Raw genomic sequence first — 24376 nt, 5'->3', positions numbered from 1 at the left:
AACACTAAGGGCACGCTAGCTATCCATGCTCCTCAGGTTACTTCTGATAGTGTCACGCAAGGTGTGGGAAAGACTTAGTGAAACACAAAGGGTAGAGGGAAAGGGGGGAAGTGGAGACCTCCTAGGTTGATCTAGCATCACCCTGTCTCACCTAACATCCCTGTTTTGGCTCTTCACCAATTGCCGCACGCGTACCTTGCCCTGTCTTTCCATGGCATTTGGCTCAGGCTAGGGAAGGGAGGAGATGAGCACTAGTTGATCTCCACTAAACACAATAGACAAGGAAGGACAAACGGGGAAACTACTTGGCTTTAGATGACTCCAGACAAATGTGCACACATCCTCAAGCTCCAGAGAGGACAAAGTACTGCTCTTGCTAAAGCCTTCACCAGTAGTAATGAATATTGCTGGCACCTCCCTCTAGAACACACCAGGTGTTTATACACCCAGGCCAGGGAGTTAATTAGCCAAAGGAAGGTAGCCGCTGGATCCTAGAGACAGCCTCTAAGCAGATGTCTGTAATGCCACGTAGAGATCTCCTGCAACCAACTGCAGGGCGACTGTCTGTCATTTCTGACACACCCATGACAGTACCCCTGCCTCTACGAGTGACCTCCGGACACTCAGAATTGGGTTTCTCAGGATAAGAGGTGTGGAGTGAGAGAACCAACCTGGGAGCATTCACCTCTGATGCTGAAACCCACATCCTCTCCTCTGGACCATATCCTTTCCAGTGCACCTAGTATTGTAGAGAACGACGTTGAAGACAAGAATCTACAATCCCCAAAATCTGGAACTCCAGATTTCCATCAACCATTAATGGAGATGGTGGTAGAGGTGAGGGCTCAAGAGGTTCCACATACTTTTTGAGTAAGGACCTGTGGAACACGTTGTGGACCTTAAGGGCCTGAGGAAGTTCAAGATGAAACGCTGCTGGGTTAATGACTGTTATTTTATAGCGACCAATAAACCTAGGACCCAGGTCCGGACCTGGCAATCGTTTTCTGTCAGCCATACATTTTTACCTGTCTCCCATGATCTTTAAATTACTCAGAACACCCTGCCATACCAAGGAGAGTGATGAAGCAAACCATTCCTCCTCAGGAACTCCTGAAGCTCCTCTCCCAGTAAAGCTACCAAACTGTGGGTGATAACCGTATGCAATAGAATAGCTATAATCTGCTTAACATACGGCAGACAATTTTCCTCAGTATTAACAACATATAACAGCCATGAGGTATCTCTTGCCCACATGCAAAAAAAATGGGTGAGATCTACACATGCCACTAATATTTGATAACACTGTATGTTTTTCAATTTACTGACCAGGATTAGTTTGAAATTATTGGCCTCGTTTAGGTCATATGGTTGCATTCTAAGAGGGCTGTTCAGACATTATATGTCTTAGGATTTTTTGGGGCCATTTTGGACATTTTTTGTCTCTTGTCTGATATATTTTTAGAGGTTGTATTTGTCAATCCTGATATGAAAAAGATGTAATTAAGGACTGGTATCAGATTTTGGAGGTACACTCTTTTTAGAAATTTATTAAAGGTTATATTTTAAGAGATACCTTGTGGCTGTTATATGATAACCGTATGCACCAAAGAGCGGTGACCTGCCAGTGGATTCTAGACAATGATTATTAATGGCAAATTCTGCCAGCGGTAAGTAGGATGCCCAACCCAATCCTCCTGATTTTCGGAGGCGAAACACCTGAGGTAGGTCACCAAATTCTGATTGACAGGCTCGATCTGTCTGTTCGACTAAGGGTGGAAGGCAGAGGAAAAGGACAGCTGCACCCCCAGTTGAGAACAGAATGCCTTCCAGAACTTGGAGACAAACTGGGTCCCCTGAACTGACACCACATCAGAGGGAACCTCGTGAAGGTTCACAATCTCATTTATGAACACCTGAGCAAGTGTCTTGGCATTTGGAAGTGCAGGCAATGCGACGAAGTTAACCATTTTACTGAACCTATCTACTACCACCAAAACTACTGTTTTGCCTGCAGAAACCGGTAGGTCAGTAATGAAATCCATGGACAAGTGTGTCCATGGCCTACTAGGGATAGGTAGCGGAAGAAGAGTACCAAACAGATGAGTATGCGAAACCTTAGAGCACGCGCAAATACTGCAGGCAGCTATGTGTGCAATCACATCCCGATGCAACCCTGGCCACCAAAATCGACGAGAGGTGGTCCGTGGTTGCCTTACCACCAGGATGCCAAGCAAGCACAGAGCTATGATGTTCCTTAATTACTTTGTGGTGCAGATTAGATGGTGCAAATAACCTTTCTGAAGGGCGGGAGGCAGGGGCGTCCCCCTGAGCCCCCCAACACCTCACCCTCCAGTTCATGATACGGTGCCGAAATGACTACCCCTTTCTGTAAAATAGGGGCAGGGTTCTCATGATCACCACCACCAGGGAAGCTCTGGGACAAAGCATCAACCTTGAAATTTTTTACCCCTGGACGAAAGGTGACAACAAAATTGAATCTAGTAAAAAATATAAAAATAGGTACCATCTGGCTGGTTGAGACATTTAGCTGACTGGAGATATGACAGGTTCTTATGGTCAGTAATAGGATGGACAGCCCCCTCCAAGCAATGTCTCCATCCTTCGAATGCCATTCTGATCGCCAAAAGTTCCCTCTTACCCACGTTATAATTTCTCTTAGCTGAAGAAAATTTTTCAGAAAAGAAGGTGCATGGACGCCATTTATCAGGGGATGGACCCTGAGACAACACAGCCCTAACACCGACATCTGACACATCAACCTCCACAATAAAGGGTTGGGAAACATCGGGTTCACTGAGTATAGTTGCAGTAGCAAAATGATTCTTTAAAGAAGAAAAACCCTGGAGGGAAGCATCCGACCATTTGGAAAAATCAGACCCCTTCTTAGTCATGTCAGTACACAATAACAGAGAAATTTTGGATGAATTTCCGGTAAAAATAAGTAAAGCCCAGAAAGTGATGTAGAGCCTTCAGGTTCTTGGGCCGTTCCCAATCAAGGACTACACGGATCTTCTCCAAATCCATCCGAAAACCCGATTATGACAACAAGTACCCCAAAAACTGCACCTCCTGAACAGTGAAAACACATTTTTCTAGTTTGACATAAAGTTTGTTATCCCTTAATATCTGGAGCACCTGCTTTGATGGTTCTCAAAATCAGGTGAGTAAACCAAAATATCATCCAGATAGACCACCACAAACCTCCCTACCAAATGATGGAAAATATCATTTATGAAATGCTGGAATACCGCAGGTGAATTGGTCAAACCAAAAGGCATAACCAGTCTCTCGAAATGTCCTTCCGGGGTATTGAACTCTGTTTTCCATTCGTACCCTTTTCTTATTCTAACCAGATTGTAGGCTCCCCTTAAATCCAACTTGGAGAATACCTTAGCTCCTACAACCTGGCTGAACAAATCAGGAATCAGAGGAAGAGGGTATGGATCACGGATGGTAATTTGATTTAATTCCCGGAAATCTAAACAGGGACGTAGACCTCCATCTTTTTTCTTCATAAAAAAGAACACTGCCGCCACGGGTGAAGATAAGGGTCCGATATGTCCCTTCTCCAGACTTTCCGCAATGAAATCCTTCATGGCTTGTCTCTCAGTGCCAGAAAGATTATACAGTCTGGATTTCGGTAGTTTAGCTCTGGGGTTCAGGTTAATAGCACAGTCATAAGCACGATGAGAAAGCAAATCCTGACACCCCCTCTCAGAAAAAACATCCTTAAAACCAGACAGAAAAGCAGGTAATATTTCCGTAAAGACAGTAGCAAGGGAAATATCTAAACAGTTCTCATGGCAGTAATCTCCCCGGTGTGCCAATCCACCAACAGATTATGTTTAACAAGCCAAGGAATACCCAAAACAATCAGTGTGGGAAGATTGTCCGGGACATAGCAAGGGATTATTTCACAATGAACTGACCCCACCCTCAGTTATCCATTATGTACAATCTGAGTAAATGCTTTCTGTGCAAGTGGCGCCGAGTCGATGACAAAGATGGAAATAGGTTTAGCTAAAGCACATCAAGCAAGACCATGAGTTTTCACAAACTCCGCATCAACCATGCTGACTCTGGCTCTATTGTCAATGAACACAGAAATTTTCTCGGTTTTGCTCTCTAGCACCACCTCTGCTGACAGGACAAAGTGGGAACTGCAAGTTTGTAACAAATGCTCTCTTTGTTTATCCAACGCCAAACTACCAAGAGTTAATAGAGACTCCTTTTGTTTAGGAATTGAAGGACAGGTCCCAACAAAATGTCCCTTTTTCCCACAAAAAAAACATATGCCTTTTTTCCTGTGAATCTCCGGGGAGATATGATATAGAGACACCCCTCAACTGCATGGGTACCCCCACCTCCCCCAGTACTGGCTCAACCCCAAACCGCTCCCCTGGCAGAGGCACACAACCCCGAAAAGAAAGCCCCGGAGAAGGTGGTCTCACCCATCTATCCCGAAGGCGGCTATCAAGACGTATGGCCAGTGACATGGCAGCCTCTAAGGACTGAGGGGTTCCTTATACTGACAGGGCATCTTTCAACCTTTAAGTAAGTTCCTCACAAAATTGACTTCTAAGGGCTGAGTCATTCCATTTGGAATCTGTTGCCCATCTACGGAATTCCGAACTGTACGTCTCCACTGACCGATTTCCCTGCTGAAGGCAATGTAGCCTAGACTCAGCCTAGGTGACTTGGTCAGGGTCATCATAGATGAGGGCCAGAGCCCAGAAAAACCCCTTCACAGACTGGAGACCGAGTTCTGCTGTAAAGAAAATACCCACGGCTGAGGATCACCCTGGAGTAGAAAGATCACAATTCCAACCCGTTGCTCCTCAGTTCCGGAGAAATAAGGACAAAGTTTAAAATGCAGTTTGCATGCCTCCTTGAATCCACATAACTTGTCCCTACCTCCTGAAAACCTGTCTGGGAGGGCAGCCTTGGGATCAGGCTGGACAGACCTACCTGCAGAGACCCCCACATTGGCGACCTGTAGCCGCCGATGCTGCTGCTGAACCTCACAGTGGTTGTAATTTACCACCAGAGACAGGCTGTGCAACCACTCTGCGAGCTCTGCAACTGAACCATACCAAAGGAGAAAGGGGAAAAAAAAAAGGTCCACGCCCAAAAACACACAGAGGGGAAAAAAAAAAAAAGTGTTAGTCTTTTTTTTTTCTTTATAAAATGTGCTCGGCTGGCGATAATGTCACGCAAGGTGTGGGAAAGACTTTGTGAAACACAAAGGGAAGGGGGAAAGGGAGCCCAGACTCTAGGGAAAAGGAGGGAAGTGGAGACCTCCTAGGTTGATCTAGCATCACCCTGTCTCACCTAACATCCCTTCTTTGGCTCTTCACTAATCGCCGCACGAGTACTTTGCCCTGTCTTTCCCTGGCGTTTGGCTCAGGCTATGGAAGGGAGGAGATGAGCACTAGTCGATCTTCACTAAACACTATAGACAACAAGGATGGAAAAACAGGGGAAATTGCTTAGCTTTAGATGACTCCAGACAAATGCGCACACATCCTCAAGCTCCAGAGAGGACTAAGCACTGCTCTTGCTAAAGCCTTCACCAGTAGTAATGAATATCGCTGGCATCTCCCTCTAGAACACACCAAGTATTTATACACCCAGGCCAGGGAATTAATTAGCCAGAGGAAGGTAGCCGCTGGGTCCTAGAGACAGCCCCTAAGGAGATGCCTGTAATGCCAACCGTAGAGTCTGTAATGCCAACCGTAGAGATCTCCTGCAACCAACTGCAGGGCGACTGTCTGTCACTTCTGACACACCCGTGACAGATAGTGAAGATGCTGGGGCCACGTACCTTGCTGTACTCCTGAATCAGCCCTTATCTGTCTCCTCCCCCACCCAGGGAAGTGGGGAGGAATAGTATGTGTAAAAGCACAAAACAAAAAAACAAGGGAAGGACATACAGGGATATATGAAAATACCAAACATTTCAAAATATGCATTCACATTCAACAGAGGGAAACACCAAAGGGATTAGGAAGGTAAACAAAAATAGAAGAGGATGGGACTATGCACACAGCCAAAACACCAAGCAACAGTCACAGAACAACTCTCCTTAAATGTCTCTACTCAACACAGACTCCTCCTCACCTCACCAGGCAGTACAAGACTTCACACTGGCAATCTAGATTGCGAGAGCATAGACGATATAGGAGAGGGAAGTGGCTTATACTGCTCAGCTGAGAAATTCCAAGAAGGAAGCTACAGAGAGTCAAAGCTGAGCAGTTTAACTCCTGCACTGCTGAAAGAAACAAGCACCATTTAATAAGAGGGAGAAGTGCTTCTACTCAATGCAGGAGTACGAGAACTCAGACTCTGCGGTCTTCTGGCTGCTCTCTGTTGCGGTAAACCTGTGACACACAGCCAGTTATTTAGAGTTCCTGTCTGAAATTTGTCCTGATCTGACACGCTCTGGTCAAGGATCCCAGCAATTTCTCATCCTGGACAGCGTCTATACATTGGCTGTGACAGAGAAGCCAGCCCCATAACACACAGCTGCAGTCACCTGAACTGAAAACGAAAAAAGTCCTGCTGGTGACTTTTTCCTTTTTAGCTGGAACCCTTTTTAATCAAAGTAGTTGCTTATTCATTAGTGTGTTCATCATTTTAAAACACATGATTTGGCAATTTACTCTACACCATAACAATTGGCTGGCCTGTCATGAGACCCTACATTTACTTCTGTGTCAATGTGATAAGTTGAGGTCATCAATAATGCTCCAGTCCCTAAGCTTTAGACTTAGAGGTTGTCTGGTCGAAAAAGAAATGCTTCACAGGGCTTAATATCTGTAAAAGATAACAAACGGATGCTCCCCTACCGACCGTGTTCCCTGAGCTGCTGTTTACAATATTTAGAGAGATGCTTTACATCAGCCATCTGTAGACTAGAGGTGAATTATAAAATTCTATGGGCATGCTCTGTGATCTGTGCAGAGGTCATTGCGCAGGGAAGGGGGAGAGACACATTTAACTTGGAATTAATGGGGGAGATTTATTATCACAGGGACTTTCTTACTGAATATTCCTTCTATGGTGTTTGCAGTGGATGTATTATAGATAATACTAACCAGTCTAGTGAGATTTGTGCATATCCATGTGTAGTACTTGTGATCATCTTACTATACATCATAATAAAGAAACCTGTGAGTTTCTGAATTTTATAATTGTATTACCTCTGATGGGATTCATAGGTGTAGGCAGTAAATTATCTAATGTATGTAATGTATGATGTAAATATTTTTGATTATGACTGTTACTGAAGAAGGGTATAGATGTGCGCTGAGGTTTATTTCATACTTTAAAAAAAAAAAAAATTGTTAGGCATATTTTAAAATACAGAATACAATTGGCATCAAGTGATACTGAGTTGTCCGAGGGAGGCACATGCTGTACATAGAGGTCTTACAACCAGACACCGTAAGGAGGAAGATGGTCACACGGAAGATTTTTTCCATTTTTTTTTTTCCAAGACGGAATTTTTTTTTTTTGCTTGGTGTTCCTTTATACTACTAATACTGCTTGTCCTGCTATTTACTACTACTGCTACAACTACCACCACTATTACTCCATTACGGTTATGTACTAGCATTAGCTCTTCTAACCTTTACACATCATTACTTGATCATAAACCATGCAACTTTATCATCGGAATTTCCTGTCTCTGCATTTCCTTCTAACCCACTTACTAACTTAAAAAATTCTTTACACATGACAAAATGTGTATGCAAGATATAGTAAAACGAAGCTTAGTAGCGTTATGTACTTATTTATTTAAGATTTTCAGTTGTAAAAAGGTTACAATGTTAATAAAACACTCTTAAGTAAATGTATTAGAAGATGAAAAACTTAGGGTGTTCATGCACAGATGAATGTTGGCTGACCAACCGTGTCACTACTGTCCCCTAATGGCAGATGTTGGAGTAATGTTGGTGGCATCTTGAGTTTAATCATAGCCAATCTTTTGTGCTCATGGGAGACAACATTTTCACATAATGGCTATATACACTGCTCAAAAAAATAAAGGGAACACTTAAACAACAGACTATAACTCCAATTAAATCAAACTTCAGTGAAATCAAACTGTCCACTTAGGAAGCAACACTGATTGACAATCAATTTCACATGCTGTTGTGCAAATGGAATAGACAATAGATGGAAATTATTGGCAATTACCAAGACTCACTCAGTAAAGGAGTGGTTCTGCAGATGGGGACCACAGACCACATCTCAGTACCAATGCTTTCTGGCTGATGTTTTGGTCACTTTTGAATGTTGGTTGTGCTTTCACGCTCGTGGTAGCATGAGACGGACTCTACAACCCACAGAAGTTGCTCAGGTAGTGCAGCTCATCCAGGATGGCACATCAATGCGAGCTGTGGCAAGAAGGCTTGCTGTGTCTGTCAGCATAGTGTCCAGAGGCTGGAGGCGCTACCAGGAGACAGGCCAGTACATCAGGAGACGGGGAGGGGGCCGTATGAGGGCAACAACCCAGCAGCAGGACCGCTACCTCCGCCTTTGTGCAAGGAGGAACAGGAGGAGCACTGCCAGAGCCCTGCAAAATGACCTCCAGCTGGCCACAAATGTGCATGTGTCTGCACAAACGGTTAGAAACCGTCTCCATGAGGGTGGAATGAGGGCCCGAAGTCCACAGATGGGGGTTGTGCTCAAATCCCAACACTGTGCTGGACGCTTGGCACTTGCCACAGAACACCAGGATTGGCAAAGTCGCCACTGGTGCCCTGTGCTCTTCACAGATGAAAGCAGGTCCACACTGAGCACATGTGACAGACGTGACAGAGTCTGGAGACACCGTGGAGAGTGATCTGCTGCCTGCAACATCGTTCAGCATGACTGGTTTGGCAGTGGGTCAGTAATGTTGTGGGGTGCCATTTCTTTGGAGGGCCGCACAGCCTTCCATGTGCTCGCCAGAGGTAGCCTGACTGCCATTAGGTTCCAAGATGAGATCCTCAGACCCCTTGTGAGACCATATGCTGGTGCAGTTGGCCCTGGGTTCCTCCTAATGCAGGACAATGCCAGACCTCATGTGGCTGGAGTGTGTCAGCGGTTCCTGCAAGATGAAGGCATTGAAGCTGTGGACTGGCCCGCCCGTTCCCCAGACCTGAATCCGATTGAGCACATCTGGGACATCATGTCTCGCTCCATCCACCAACGCCACGTTGCACCACAGACTGTCCAGGAGTTGGCGGATGCTTTAGTCCAGGTCTGGGAGGAGATCCCACAGGAGACCATCCGCAACATCATCAGGAGCATGCCCAGGCATTGTAGGGAGGTCATACAGACACGTGGAGGCCACACACAATACTGAGCCTCATTTTGACTTGTTTTAAGGACTTTACATCAAAGTTGGATCAGCCTGTAGTGTGTTTTTCCACTTTAATTTTGGGGGTGACTCCAAATCCAGGCCTCTATTGGTTAATAAATTTGATTTCATTGTTGATTTTTGTGTGATTTTGTTGTCAACACATTCAACTTTGTACAGAACAAAGTGTTCAATGAGAATATTTCATTCATTCAGATCTAGGATGTGTTATTTGAGTGTTCCCTTTATGTTTTTGAGCAGTGTATTTATATTGCTACTACCCCGACAAATAATTTTTCTATAGCAAAAAATTATGCATATACTTGTTTGTGTGTATTTATATCTAGATTCAAAGAAGAGAACAGTACAGCCTAAGTGGGTGAAAAACTCCAAGGATGTTGGCTCCGTATCCCATTAACCCTCAACTGGGCGCACTGCATGGCTCAGAAGGGAAGGAGCACCATTTAACTTTTTGAATGTAAAATTTGCTTGAATAATTAGTGGACACCATGTCGTGTTTGGGGAGCCCATGATGTGCCTAAACAGTGGAAACACCCACAAGTGACACCATTTTGTAAACTAGAAGTGGTGAGATGCTGTGGGGCCGATGCCTGGCTGGGGCCTGTGCCTGTGCCTGGCTGGGTCCTGGGGCCGGCATCGGGCTGTGAGCGGCGTGCGCTGCTTTTCGGTGGCCGTGGCCATCTTCCTGAAGCTGTGATCTAAAGGAAAATTGCCTCCCGAGCTCCCTGTCTGCTCATGCGCCGGTTCCGGTGGCCATTTTCCTGTAGATCACGTTTTCAGGAAGATGGTCGCGGCCACCAGAAAGCCGTGCACGCCGCTCTGCCTCACCACTGACTGCCTCTCACCTCTTCTGCTGCTGCCCCCGCTGCGTTCCTGTAGGAGGAGGGAACGGAGGGCCCTGTGATCCCACTCCACCACCACCGCAACGCCCGGTATGTTCTGACTATAACACGCACCCCCCCCATTTTCCTCCCAAATTTGCAGGGAAAAAAGTGCATCTTTTGGTCCAAAAAATACGGTATATTTAAAAAAAAATTATATAACTCCTTACCATCTCTTTTTTAATACAGCCAAATAGCAGCCAGATGGTGAGTGAATGCAATTTGCCTCCTGGCAATTATCTCATTTGTAGAACATATTGAGACAGTGGTAAAAATAAGTATTTGATGCACTGCTGATTTTGCAAATTTTCCCACCTACAAAAAATGGAAAGGTCTGTAATTTTTATCATAGGTTCACTTCAACTGTGAGAGACAGAATCTTTAAAAAGAAATCCAGAAAATCAGGTTGTATAATTTTTACATAACTGATTAGCATTTTATTGCATGAAATAATTATTTGATACAATAGAAAAACAGAACTTAATATTTGTTACTGAAACCTTTATTTGCAATTACAGAGGTCAGACGTTTCCTGTAATTCTTGACCAAGTTTGCGCACACTGCAGCAGGGATTTTGGCCCACTCCGCCATACAGATCTTATCCAGATCTTTCATGTTTCACGTCTGTCGCTGGGCAACATTGAGTTTCAGCTTCCTCCAAAGATTTTCTATTGGGTTCAGGTCTGGAGACTGGCTAGGACACTCCAGGACCTTGAAATGCTTCTTACGGAGCCATTCCTTAGTTGCCCAGCTGTGTGTTTTGGGTTATTGTCATGCTGGAAGACCCGTCCACGACCCATCTTCAGTGCTCTTACTGAGGGAAGGAGGTTGTTGGCCAAAATCTCGCGATACATGACCCCAGCCAAACCTCTCTTCAATATGATGCAGTTGTCCTGCCCCCTTTGCAGAAAAGCACCCTCAGAGTATGATGTTTCCTTCATCATGCTTCATGGTTGGCACGGTGTTCTTAGGGTTGTACTCATCCTTCTTCTTCCTCCAAACACGGTGAGTGGAGTTGATATCAAAAAGTTCTATTTTGATCTCATCTGACCACATGACCTTCTCCCATGCCTCCTCTGGATCATCCAGATGGTCATTGGTGAACTTCAAACAGGCCTGGGCATGTGTTGGCTTGAGCAGTTGGTACCTTGTGTGCCCTGCAGGATTTTAATCCATGATGGTGTAGTGCGTTATGGTAATATTTGAGACTGTAGTCCTAGCCCTCTTCAGGTAATTGACCAGGTCCTCCCGTGTAGTTCTGGGCTGATTCCTGACCTTTCTCAGAATGATCCTTACCCCACGAGGTCAGACCTTGCATGGAGCCCCAGACTGAGGAAGATTGACAGTAATCTTGTGTTTCTTCCATTTTCTAATAATTGTGCACACAGTTGTTGCCTTTTCACCAGGCTGCTTGCCTATTGTCCTGTAGCCCATCCCAGCCTTGTGTAGGTCTTCAATTTTGTTCCTGGTGTTCTTAGACAGTTCTTTAGTCTTGGCGATTGTGGAGAGGTTAGAGTGTGATTGATTAATTAAGTGTGTGGACATGTGTCTTTTATACAGGTAACAAGTGCAAACAGGTACAATTAATACAGGTAATGAGTGCAGAGTAGGAGGGTTTCTTAAGAAAAACGAACATGTCTGTGAGAGCCAGAATTCTTGCTGGTTGGTAGGTGATCAGATACCTATTTCATGCAATAAAATGCAATTTAATAATGTAAAAATGTGATTTTCTGGGTTTTTTTTTTTAGATTTTGTCTCTCACAGGTAAAGTGTACCTATGATTAAAAATTACAGACCTCTCCATTCTTTGTAGGTGGGAAAACTTGCAAAATCGTCAGTGTATCAAATACTTTTCTTCTCCAGTGTATAAGCATAGCAGTTATTTTTGCACGCAACTGACCTTCAATACAAGCAAAAACGCCTATGGATAGAGTAGCCGGCTTTTCTTGTAAAGGTATTTGATGTATGTGTATAGAATTGCCCTAGAGTCCAAGGTGTGTGCAAGGATGTTTTTCTTTTTAGCTGCAAACGTAATGAGAGGGTGTCTTCTCCCAACAGCAATTTTAAAATCTCGCCACAGATTTAAATGAGATTTAAATCCGTACTCATTTCTGGCCACTTTAAAACTTTCCAGCACTTTGTTTTCATCCATTTCTGGATGCTTCTTGAAGTATGTTTGAGGTCATTGTCCTGCTGGAAGACCCATGACCTAAGATTCAAACCCAGCCATCTGACACTGGGCGACCCAAAATCCATTGGTAATCCATTGGTAATCTACAGATTTCATGATGTCTTGCACACAGTCAAGGCACCAAGTGCCAGAAGCAGCAAAATAACCCCAAACTTCTTTGAACCTCCACCACATTTGACTGTAGGTACTGTATTCTTTTCTTTGTAGGCCTCATTCCGTTTTCTGTAAACAGTAGAATGTTGCTTTTCCAAAAAGTTCCATCTAGGTCTCATCTGTCTTGAGACCAACTTGAATTTCTTTGGAACTTGATTGGGGCTGCATATCCATCATCCGGACTATCCTGCATTGCAACCCTTCATCAGTTTTTCTGTGCCGTCCAAGTGCAGGGAGATTAGCTACAGTGCTATGATTGCCTTTTCTAATACTTAAACTCACAATTTCGATATTTCTAGGTATTCCTTTCCTAGATCAGGTACTTTTAAACTTCAGGGTTTCTTTCAAGAAAGTGTACTGTCCCCTCTATGCAGGAAAGGTTCTGCAGATGGCAAACTGGGAAATTGCTGTGGGGCCCCCCTAATGACTAGATGGCCAGGCAATAAAGATGGCAAACAGCCCAACACCCAGTATTTGTGATGAACAATACCAGTTCTAATTGACAAGACTTGTGCACGGTACTTTCTAGGCATTGGAAGGGCCATAGCAGTGAACCTGCACTTCAAAAATGGCCACACAATTTAACATGCTGAACTGCACTACCATTAGATTCATAATCATTTAAAGATCATTATTTTTTATGAACCATGTCACATTTACATGGCTGAAGGGTTTTCAGCTGCATCATGACCATGTCTCTGTGGCTCCTATGCTTTCTGGTTGTTTGTACATGGAAGCAACCCATTCAATGTGAAGAATACATGAGGTGCTAAAATGAGGCATCTAAGGTAATTTACTACCAATGTAGTACGAATAGTACATAAGGATCAAGCTGATGCCGACATGTGCATCACAATCAGTAAGTGACTCTTCTATGTACCGTGCCACCACTGGACTCTCTCTCAGGCTGTCTGATAGACAAGTCTGGGTTTGGTGAATGCCAGGAGACTGTTACATGCCTGACTCCATTGTGCCAACTGTGAAATTTGGTGTAGGGGGAATAATACCATGGAACATATTTTTCAGGGTTTGACCTCAGCCCCTTAATTACAGTGAAATCTTGACCCCTTTCTGACATGAGACTTATTCATACATCCCTGTGGCCTGGTACTTACCAACATGGGACGTATGGATATGTCTCGGCGATTTTGCATGCACAGAGGCTGTGTGCGCGTGATCGCCACCGAGTGTCAGTTGATTCTGACAGCTGACCCCCAGGACTAAGTGCCAGGAGTGGTGCCCACACCGCTGTTGGCAATTTGACCCACTAAATGCTGCGATTGCTGCGATCACAGCATTTAGCGTGCATGCAGAGGGAAGAAAGCCCCCTCTGCCTTTGGATCGGAGACCCCGGGACATCATTGTGGGGTCCCGATCGTTGTCATGGTGACCCGATGTCGTCATGATGACATCAGAGTCACCAAAGCTAGGAAAGTTGCCAGATCATGCAGAACTGACAGTTTGTGTAGTATAGGAATGCTTCTGCATCCCTATACTATACAAGCGATCAGACTGCAATTAGTGAAAGTCCCAAAGTGTAAAAGTTGACAGTGTAAAAGTGAAAAAAGTAAAAAAAAAATTGTAAAAATATTTTTAAAAATAAAAAATATATTGTACCCATAAATATTTTTAAGGAAAAGAAATAAACAGAAAAAGTACACACATTTGGTATTGCCATATCCAGAACGACCTGACCTATAAAACTGTCCCACTAGTTAACCCCTTCAGTGAACACCATAAAAAAAAATAGAGAAAAAAAATGATGCATTATCATCATACCACCGAACAAAAAGTGAAATGAAACGCGATCAAAATGACGAATGCTGAAAACGTCATCACCGCAAAAAAACAACCCAACATACAGCTCCATCAATTAATAAATAAAAAAGTTATAGCTCTCAGAAAAAAGCGATGCAAAAACAATTATTTTTTCTATAAAAGTTTTTGTTGTGTAAAAGCGCTAAAACATAAAAAAAAGCTATGAGTGTAGTATCGCTATTATGGTACTGACCCAAAGAATAAAGTCCCCTAATCAATTATACAGCATGAGGAACGGCGTAAACAATAAATAAAATCAATTCTTCACCTGCTGCTGATTTTTTCATTGTGCCTCCCAAAGATCGCAGTAAGGCTTGGCCCACATTTATCCTGCGCTCTGCTCTTACATAGGGGTTTCTGTGTAAATCTCTGAAATACGTGATTCAGAAAGAACCCCCGGTGGACGATTCTTTGTAATGAGGCAGATGGAGGCACTGTGGACGCCGTCAGGTCTATGATCTGTCGGCGTCCGTCTTTTTATTAGACGTGCATAAAAGTGCCGTTGCGTACAGTTTTGTGCACTTCTGAAAAGGACAACGATGAACAGAGGCCAGATAGAGTCCAAAGTAACTCTGCTGCTTCATTATAGTGAATGGATCCCTCAGGGGTTTATCAGAATCACGTCACTCGGTAATTTAAATGGAAACCCCAATATAAGTGCTCAGCGTACAGCGCAAGATAAATGTGATCCAAAATGTTATGTAAAATGTTCCAAACAAAAGCTTCAACTCAATCCACAAAAAAAGTCCCCACTCAGGTCTGTCATCTTTTATCAGAAATATATCAGTAATGTGGAATATAGGGGATTCCACATTACTGATAGCACAAAAGCTCTGGAAAAGCACCATAGCTCAAAGCCCCCCAAAAGAAACTGAGCAAATTCTGCACTCCCAAATCCAAATGCCTCCCTCCCTTCTGAGCTCCAGTGTGTGCCTAAACCGCAGTTAGCGTCCACATGTTTGGCATTTCTGTAGCGATGAGACTGCCTAACTTACAGGTGTTTGTCTCCAGAGGTTTGAGCTGGGCACAACGAACTGGTCACTTCAACTTACTGGTCACTACAACGACAGTTTGCAATTTTCACTCAGCAACATCCGCTGCTGCTTGTTTCTGGAAAAGACTCATGGAGTCAAAATCGTTACTACACCTGTAAATAAATTCCCAAAGTGGTATAATTTCCAAAATGGGGTCACTTGAGGGGGGGTTCTGCTATTCTAGCACTTGGAGGCTCTGTATATGGAGTCTGCATACTATTCTAGAAAAATCTGCGCTCCAGGAGGCAAATAGCCTCCGACCCTCCCGACTCTTGCCGTGTGGCTAAGCTGTACTGTACAGCCACATATGGGGTATTTCTATATTCAGCAGAAATTGTGGCACCATTCTTGGTGCCATTTTCACCCATTTGCCAATGTGAAAATGTAAAATCTGGGGCTAAAACAAAATTTTGGTGGTAAAAATTGTAATTAGATTTTTTCTTCACTGCCCAATGGTATAAAATTCTATGATCCACCTGTGGTGTCAATATGCTCACTGCACCCCTAGATGAATTCATTGAGAGGTGTAGTTTTTAAAATGGGGTCTTTTATGGGGGTCTGCTGTTCTGGCACCTCAGGGGCTCTGCCAATGTAACATGGCACCCTCAAACCAGTTCAACAAAATCTGAACTGCAATATGGTGCTTCTTCCCGTCTGAGCTTTGCACTGTGCATCAAAAGTAGTTTTCGACCACATATGGGGTATCTGCGTACTCAGGAGAAATTTTACAACAAAATTTGAGGTCCATTTTCTGCTATCCTTGAGAAAATGAAAAAAATTGGGGCTAAAACAACATTTCTGTGGGAAAAATATATATATTTTTTTCATTTTTACAGATCCATTTTGTAAAATTTTGTGAAACACCTGTGGGTTCAAGGTAATCGCCACACATCTAAATAAATTCCTTGAGGGGTCTAGTTTCCAAAATGGGGTCACTTGTGTGGGTTTTCCACTGTTTAGGCACATCAGAGGCTCTTCAAATGCAATATGACACCCGCAGACCATTCCATCAAAGTCTGCATTCCAAAATGTCACTCCTTCCTTTCTGAGCCTTACCTTGCACCCAAACAATAGTTTTCCTTAACATATGGAGTATGCATGCTCAGGAGAAATTGCACAACAAATTCTGGGGTCCATTTTCTCCTGTTACCCCTTTGAAAATAAAATTTGGGGCTAAAGAAAAATTGGATTTTTTTATTTTCATGGCTCCACGTTATAAACTTCTGTGAAGCACTTGGGGGTTCAAGGTGCTCACCACACATCTAGATAAGTTCCCTGAGGGGTCTAGTTTCAAAAATGGTGTCATTTATGTGGGGATTCCACTGTTTAGGCACATCAGGGGCTCTCCAAACGTGACATGGCGTTTGCTAATTATTCAAGCAAATTTTACATTTAAAGAGTCAAATGGTGCTCCTTCCCTTTCGAGCCCTGCTGTGTGCCCAAACAGTGGTTTTCCCCCACATACTTGGTATCATCGTGCTCAGGTTAATTGCAAAACTAATTTCGGGGTCTATTTTTTCCTGTTACCCTTGCAAAGATAAAAAAAAATTGGGTCTAAAGTAAAATTTTTGTGAAAAAAAGTTAAATGTTCATTGTTTTCTTCCACATTTCAAAAATTCCTGTAAAGCACCTGAAGGGTTAAAAAAAACTTTTTGAATGTGGTTTTGAGCATCGTGAGGGGTGCAGTTTTTATAATGGTGTCACTTTTTGGGTATTTCTGTCATAAATGCCCCTCAAACTCTCTTCAAATGTGATGTGGTCCCTAAAAAGAAATGGTTTTGTAAATTTTGTTGGAAAAATTAGAAATTGCTGGTAAACTTTTAACCCTTATCACATCCAAACAAAAAAAATTGGTTCCAGAATTGTGCTGATGTAAAGTAGACATGTGGTAAATGTTATTTATTAACTATTTTGTGCTACATATCGCTCTGATTTATGGGCATGACAATTCAAAGTTTGAAAATTGCAAAATTTTCTAATTTTTTGCCAAATTTCCAATTTTTTCACAAATAAACGCCAGTCATATCAAATAAATGTTACCACTATCATGAAGTACAATATGTCATGAAAAAACATTCTCAGAATCAGTGGGATCCGTTGAAGCATTCCAGAGGTATTACCTCATGAAGGGACACTGGTCAGAATTGTAAAAATTGGCGTGGTCATTAAGGTGCAATCAGCCTTTGGGGGTAAAGGGGTTAATGCATCAGCATACCAAGATATTTTGGACAATTTTAACTTGCAGCTTTGTGGGAATAGTTTGGGCAATGCCCTTTTTTTGTTCTCCATGACTGTACACCAGTGCACACATTCCAAAAAAGGCATTTGGTGTGGAAGAAATGGACAGGCCACACAGAGCCCTGACCTCAACCCTATCCAACACCTTTGTAGTGAATTAGGACAAAGATTGCGAATCTGGTCCTTTCATTCAACATAAATGTCTGACCTCACCAAAACTCTCCTTTATGAATGGGTAAATAATCCCATAGACACATCCAAAAATCTTGTAGAAAATCTTCCCAAAAAGTGGAGGCTGTTATAGTGGAAAATGAGGATAAAGTCCATATTAAAGTGAGTACAGCACTCCCAAAATGCATTATTAAATGGGCTATATAGCGTTGCAGAGGACTTAACCCCTATTTAAACCATACTAGTGACGCGCCCCCTGGGCTGTGGGGCACCCGGGACCGGACTTCAGGGCAATGCTGGGAGTAGTAGTGGCGACCCGCTCCCGTGGCTCAGGGTGGCCAGACCAATATCGTGGCAGTCTCTGTATCAGTATAATGTGATGTCCGACTACGCCACCCGTGGATTGCGGTCGATAAGAACCGCCGCTGCTGAGCAGACCTCTGAGGCTGATGTTGTGAGGGCAGCAGAGTGTAGTATAACTCCCCACGGGAGGAGTTTAGCCTCAGGGCAGTGTAGAGTGTTGATGGTGGTTGTGGTGCGGTACTAGTAGTGCTGACACGGTGAGAAAGCACAGAGACAAGGTGTTGCAGTTCAGGTTCTTTACTCACAGTTCTCATCCAGGTCACTTGTGCACAGGTAGGACCGCCTGAGCCGTGCTGCGTCCACCAGGCAGGGGGCTCGATCGACCCCCAGGCAATTCCGGAGTGTGGCACAGGACTCCCTTCTATCCTTTCGTCAGCCGTGCCCCACCAGTGACACTATTTCTGTCCAGCTGCCTCGGGTCTTCTCCTGGGAGGACTGGATGCCCACTTCCCTGACCCTGTGTGGTGTGCCTTCCTAGTAGGTGTAGTGAGGGGTCGCACCAGTAAATGATCACGTCCTCCGGTTCTTGGTTAAGGATTAGTCACCTCCACCAACTTGGGATCCGGTACCCTGTTCTGCCAACCCGTCACCTGTAATCTCCTGGGTCCTTAGGGTTCCTTCTACATTCGTGTCTCTGGGCCTCTTGGTGTTCCGTTCCTTCTTACTTTCCTTTCTGTTCTCCTCTCTTCTCTCGGACCCCGGCCTCTACTCTAGGCCTGGCCCTGGAGCAGAGCTCCTGCAGAGCCTCTCCTCACAGACTGCACTTCTTCTCTGCACGACTGAACTCACTCCTGTCCTAAGATGGTGCCAACCTCTTATACCTCCCTCTCTGTGTATGAGCCCAGGTGACTTGCAACCAATGGGCTCCTACCTATGCCCAGAAACCGTCCCCTCCTGCTCCTACATCACGGGGTTTTCCTCCCCCCTCCCCACTCCAGCCAGGGACATGATCTGTCGTGCCTGCATTACTGTACTAATGGGAGCACCATTGAGCTGTCCCCCGGAAATGGGGTGTGTGAGATGCATGCAGCTAACTGAGTCCCGGTCCACACACCATCCTTACTCGGGAGTGAGATATCACACCTCTGGTTGAGGTGCAATACCTCCGTAGCGACCGAACCCACGTGGCGCTACACTAGCATTGTACCAGTTATTGGTACAGTGCCCGAGAAAATAACTTGTAGTTCATATTCAAATGAGGAGGCTTCAATGCACACCTGTCATGGCACCATTATGCTTCCTCATTTGCTTATCAATGCCATTTCTCCACTTCTGATTGACAGTGCTTGCTTTTCAGAGTAAGCACTGTCTGAATGCTGCCGGCGTGTGTGTGGCTGTGCACTCGTGCAGTGGCCATGTACATTCTCCTCTCTCCTTTCTTCTGATTCATCTCAAAACACTAATACACCCGGAAGTGCAGTGAGCGGCATCAGAAGAAAGGACACCGGTAGAAGAATGCGCAAATTCAGACAGCGCGGTTTCCCAGAGCCAGCGCTATCAGAATTGGAAGAAGGCCCCCAATATGCAAATGAGGAGGCAGTGTTGCACCAAACTTATGGCCATAACATGGTTTCACCAAAGCCTCTTCATTTGCATATGAATTAAAATGTATTATCTCAGTAACTAATACAGTGCTAGTTTGCTTGTTAAAGGGGCTAAGTCCTCTACAACATTGTATAGTTAATTTAAAATGCTTTTGGGGGTGTCCGACTAACTTTAATGCCTTTTGGGTGTAGAATGGGATGTTATAAAACCTCCTGTGGATGTAATGTTTGTGTCCCAATACAGATAGATACACTGTAGATAGATATAGGGAGACAGATATTTATTGATACAGGTATATGGTACTATGTAAAATATAAAAAATATTTCCAGAATCTATCCTTTCCTCCACCCTCAATCTACTAAAATGTTAGTGCATGTCCTTCTGTGTCACAACACATCTGATTATCCACCACATTCGGAAGTTTCAGGCTGAACTTGAAAATGCATCTCTTCAAGAAAACGTACAGCCTGCAATGACCCATCACACTACCCCCGGACCTGACGAAACCCCCCATTACCATGTAGACTGCAAGCCCACAAGGGCAGGGCTCTCTACTTTCTGTACCAGTCTCTCCTTGTTAGTTTGTTCACAGTAATTTATATTTGTATTATGTATGTAACCTTGGTGCAGCCTGTACAGCCACACTGGAACCAAGGGGGAAAGGAGCCCACTCCTACCTCCAAAGCTGTCACACCCACATAAAGGATTTCTTTAATGTGAACTATTGGATTGTGACATGCAGAAGTAGTGCTATTGCTTTAAACGCATTCAGGAACTATTAGAAGTAACACAAGCACAGGAGACAGGAAGTGGTGTGCTCCAGAAGCATCCAGCAACTAGAGGGGTTAACACAGTCACAGGAGAAGGGGAGTATTTTAGCAGAGCCCTGGTGGGATTGTGGGGAAGTTGTTTACTGTCTGGCTGGAGCCTAAGATAAAGGTGGTGAGTGTTCTGTATCTCACAGAAGGCAAGGGAACAGAATTAAGGTCAGGAGGGAAGCTAAACAAAGGTCAGTTAGACTCCCTGAACTAAGAGTGTGGAGTGTTGTCGGAAAGGAAGATAAGGACTAGAAGGAAGCCTGTCATAGGGATCATCTCCCTCATCAACCCCCCCCCCCCTCCATCTCCATGCAGGATAAAGAATGCTGTGTCCTTGTGCTTGTGAAGGAAAAGCCTGTGGTTGGGTATGCATTATTATAGACTGTGTACTGCTATGCTGCAAATAAGACTGTACTGTTATTACTGGAGCCTGTTGCTCAAAGAGACATTTGCATTGCACTGGCCGTGCCTCATTAAATGTTACTGTTCTACAGTTTATGAAGACTCTTGTCCAACAAATTCATGTAACCGGTCTCACCCCTATCTGAACTTAGGCGGCATGCGTGTAACAGGATGGCAAGGGGGCTATATACTATTCTTGCACAGAGGTCCTCTACTGTCTGTGTCTGCTCCTGCAATAATACGATACAGTAGATACAATAGATTGATAGATGCTGTATGATGGGATGAGTAGATGGATATACTGATATAGAGAGATAAAATACAGATAAATATAGCTAGACATACAGAAATAGATATACACAGATGTAGAGAGACAGATATAAAAACATAGAGATACAAAGACATATAGAGAATCTTGATATAGTAATAGATACAGAGATCTATACAGCTAGATATAGAGCAATAGTTAGAGACAAATGCAGATACAGTATATAGATATAGAAAGAGGGAGAGATACAGATCGATACTGTAGAAAGAAAAATAGATGTCTATCAGAATGATAAAATGTTTGATGGACTTATACTTTTTTTGTCTTTTATATTTTGCACTAAAAATAATAAATTGTCTGTTCATTTAAACAAGGGCAGTAAAACAGGTATTGGTGTGAGAACCTCATTATAATATGAATAGATTTGTTTTTTGTTCTTCCAGTTTCCATGTCACAAGTTGTATCACTCCCTACACCTTCTCCAGAATATTGTTTTTACCCAGGCGATTATAAATTATGCTGTGGTTTATCATTTACAGTTTATCCCTTGCCAGAAATATGAATATATATATTTTTTCTTTTTTTTTTTTCTTTTGAGCCTGGTTGTTCTGTAATCACATTTTCTATTAATAATCTGTCTTGGTACAAAGTGCAGAGTCACATGTAGACTCTCCCAATATCCTGCCCAGCCAGTAAAGATTTCATTGACTTCCGTATTGTGGTCACTGTATGCAAGCACATGGCACGCTGCCATCCCATTGTCTTAGGTGTAAGCGAGCTGTGTGACTACTTAGCCGAGCAGTCAGGTGAGCAGTTCATCACTGAGTTTAAAGTAAACCGGCTGTAGGACCCAGAGGCAGCCGTCCTGCCCTAGGAATAACTGGTTTATAGTGTGACACACAAGTAGCTGCTGTGACGTCTGCAATCAACAGGTGTACTTTGAAAGAAGGAGAAAAGGAAAGAGTCTGCTGGAGTTCGCCGCACATGAAGGACCTACTCGGACATCTTGGGATTTTGCTGGACAATTCCTATTACACAAAAGCCAAGGGCATCGGGATTACCAATTCCAGGACAATATGATGAGCAGGGATTTTTCCTACTTTCCCGGTCTATGAAGACATTGAGTAAAGTTTTACTTTTCTTCCCAAGTTTACTTCTACATGTAGAACAATGTCTTCGATCACCGCCGAGATCTGGGAGAGAGTTATCAGGGGTAGACGGAAAAAGGACGATGGCAAACGATTTATCAAATCCAACCTGCTCTTTGAAGGATCGAATTGGAAGGAGAATCCCAACAGTATTTACCAGACGAATAAAATTAAGACCACCAAGTATACATTCCTTTCTTTCCTTCCCAAGAACCTTTTTGAACAATTCCATCGCTTTGCCAATATGTACTTTGTATTGCTGGCAGCGCTTAATTTTGTACCAGTGGTCAACGCCTTTCAACCTGCTATAGCCATTATTCCGATATGTATTATCCTGGCTATTACCGCAATTAAGGATGTATGGGAGGATTTCAGGAGATACAAGTCAGACAAGGAGATTAATAACATGCTGTGCATGGTGTACTGCAGGTAAATATGCACTGATAAAGGCTTGTTTTTTTATATTTTCACATATTATGATATTTTGTGGCATATGGTGGTGATATTTCAATATGGTTGTAGTCTGATTTAATATTTTAAAATTGTACCATTGTTTGATTGGCCATAGATTTTTGGGCTGAAATATGTCCCGTTTTAATTATTGGAGGGTGTACATAAAGGACAACCTTCTGCTTCACAAAGATAAAAATCAGATCCTTTTCGGGTGGCACTCGACACAACATACTGGTTTGTAATGAGCATAGTGAAGTCCTTGTCCCTATTTTTGAGTATCGGGGTATGTTCACGGAGAGTGTTTGTAGAGTATTTCCTGGCAGAAATTCAAGGCTACTAAACTAAAATGGTCTACATTTGGATTTTGCCTATTTAATGGGGCAAATCAATGTGTGGCTATGGCTATAAGAGCGGCAACATGGATTGTCAATTTCGAACAATGGCAATCTGTTCGTAAGGGCTTTAGATTTCAGAGTGGAAAGTGGACCTAAATCTGCATTAAAACAATTCTGCAGAACTGTCCCCGGTTTACTCCAGTAACGAACCACTTTTCCTATGATGGTTCTCATCATTAAGAAATGGAGATGAAACTAAGTTGCACTAATCCTCTTTAAAGAAACGCTAAAGCCGCTTCATTGCTTGACTCTGAGGTGTACTCTTGGATTCCTCAAGTCCAGTGTTTCTTGTTGGTTAGGTTAACGTGGGTGTGAAATGAAATGGAATTCATCGAGGATAGATAATATATAGTGCACCATATGTTAAGTAATACATGATACGTTGTCTAGCTGGCATGGTCATTGGTTTCACTGATGCCCACTAGGACCCAAATCTAGTATAGCTTAAGATATGTCCTATTAGTTTCCTAGAATGGGCGAGGGCCCGAAAGGATGTTTTATTGCATGTTGACTAATATTTTATCATTTTTGTTCAGTTGGAGATGTTTTATGGTTTAATTCCTCTGCTCTTGTAGAAAAGCTGTTGCTAAATGACACATAGCACAAATGCATGAACCTGGGCAAGTCATAGTAGTTTGTCCGGTAACCGCACCGTCTGGTTTATTTGCCACTTAATCATAAACTATTAGCAGAAATATTTCAGGTATTTCAAGTAAACACTTATAACTAATTCACAGCCAAGCACCTTGGTGTTAACGACCATGTAATAGCCTAACACACAGGCAGAGGTTGTACGCAGTCATAGACCAGGTTGGTTCTACACATATAATCGCAAAAAAATAATTTCATCAACTGGTCGATCCCAGAAACCGTCAAACATTTACATTTTAACATTTGTGTTATGGTCAGAATACCTAGATCGTCCCATGATAACCAAGCAGAGCATCCTATGGTGATCAAAGTTCAGTTCAGTATCACTATAGCGCGGACAATGAAATGTGTCACTGGTACTGCTATATAAGGGAACCTGTCACCTCCAGAAACAATGTTTACCTGCAGGTATAGTGATATCCTGCAGATAAATGGAATTTAAATCATGTGGAGCA

At 43.4% G+C, this 24376-nt stretch overlaps 1 protein-coding gene across 2 annotated transcripts in view; it reads left to right on the top strand.

The window, feature by feature from the left end:
• The window catches only part of ATP10B (ATPase phospholipid transporting 10B (putative)), a 666536-nt gene that overhangs the window by 550830 nt on the left and 91330 nt on the right, over positions 1 to 24376 (top strand). Inside the window, exon 1 of one of the 2 annotated variants that reach the window (XM_073649519.1) lies at positions 22058 to 22851. The exons of the other annotated variant lie outside the window; for it this stretch is intronic. Coding sequence (XP_073505620.1) covers positions 22445 to 22851 — 407 coding nt within the window. The 5' untranslated portion in view covers positions 22058 to 22444. Of the gene's footprint in view, positions 1 to 22057; positions 22852 to 24376 lie in introns of those variants that run through there. 2 annotated transcript variants of the gene reach the window in all.

Source organism: Phyllobates terribilis, unplaced genomic scaffold (genome assembly GCF_046119375.1).
Source record: "Phyllobates terribilis strain yellow unplaced genomic scaffold, ASM4611937v1 Scaffold_10__3_contigs__length_209671492, whole genome shotgun sequence".
In the NCBI taxonomy this organism is placed as follows: Eukaryota; Metazoa; Chordata; class Amphibia; order Anura; family Dendrobatidae; genus Phyllobates; species Phyllobates terribilis.
Note: the sequence above shows the minus strand (reverse complement) of the source record. Positions and strands in the feature narration are given on the sequence as shown.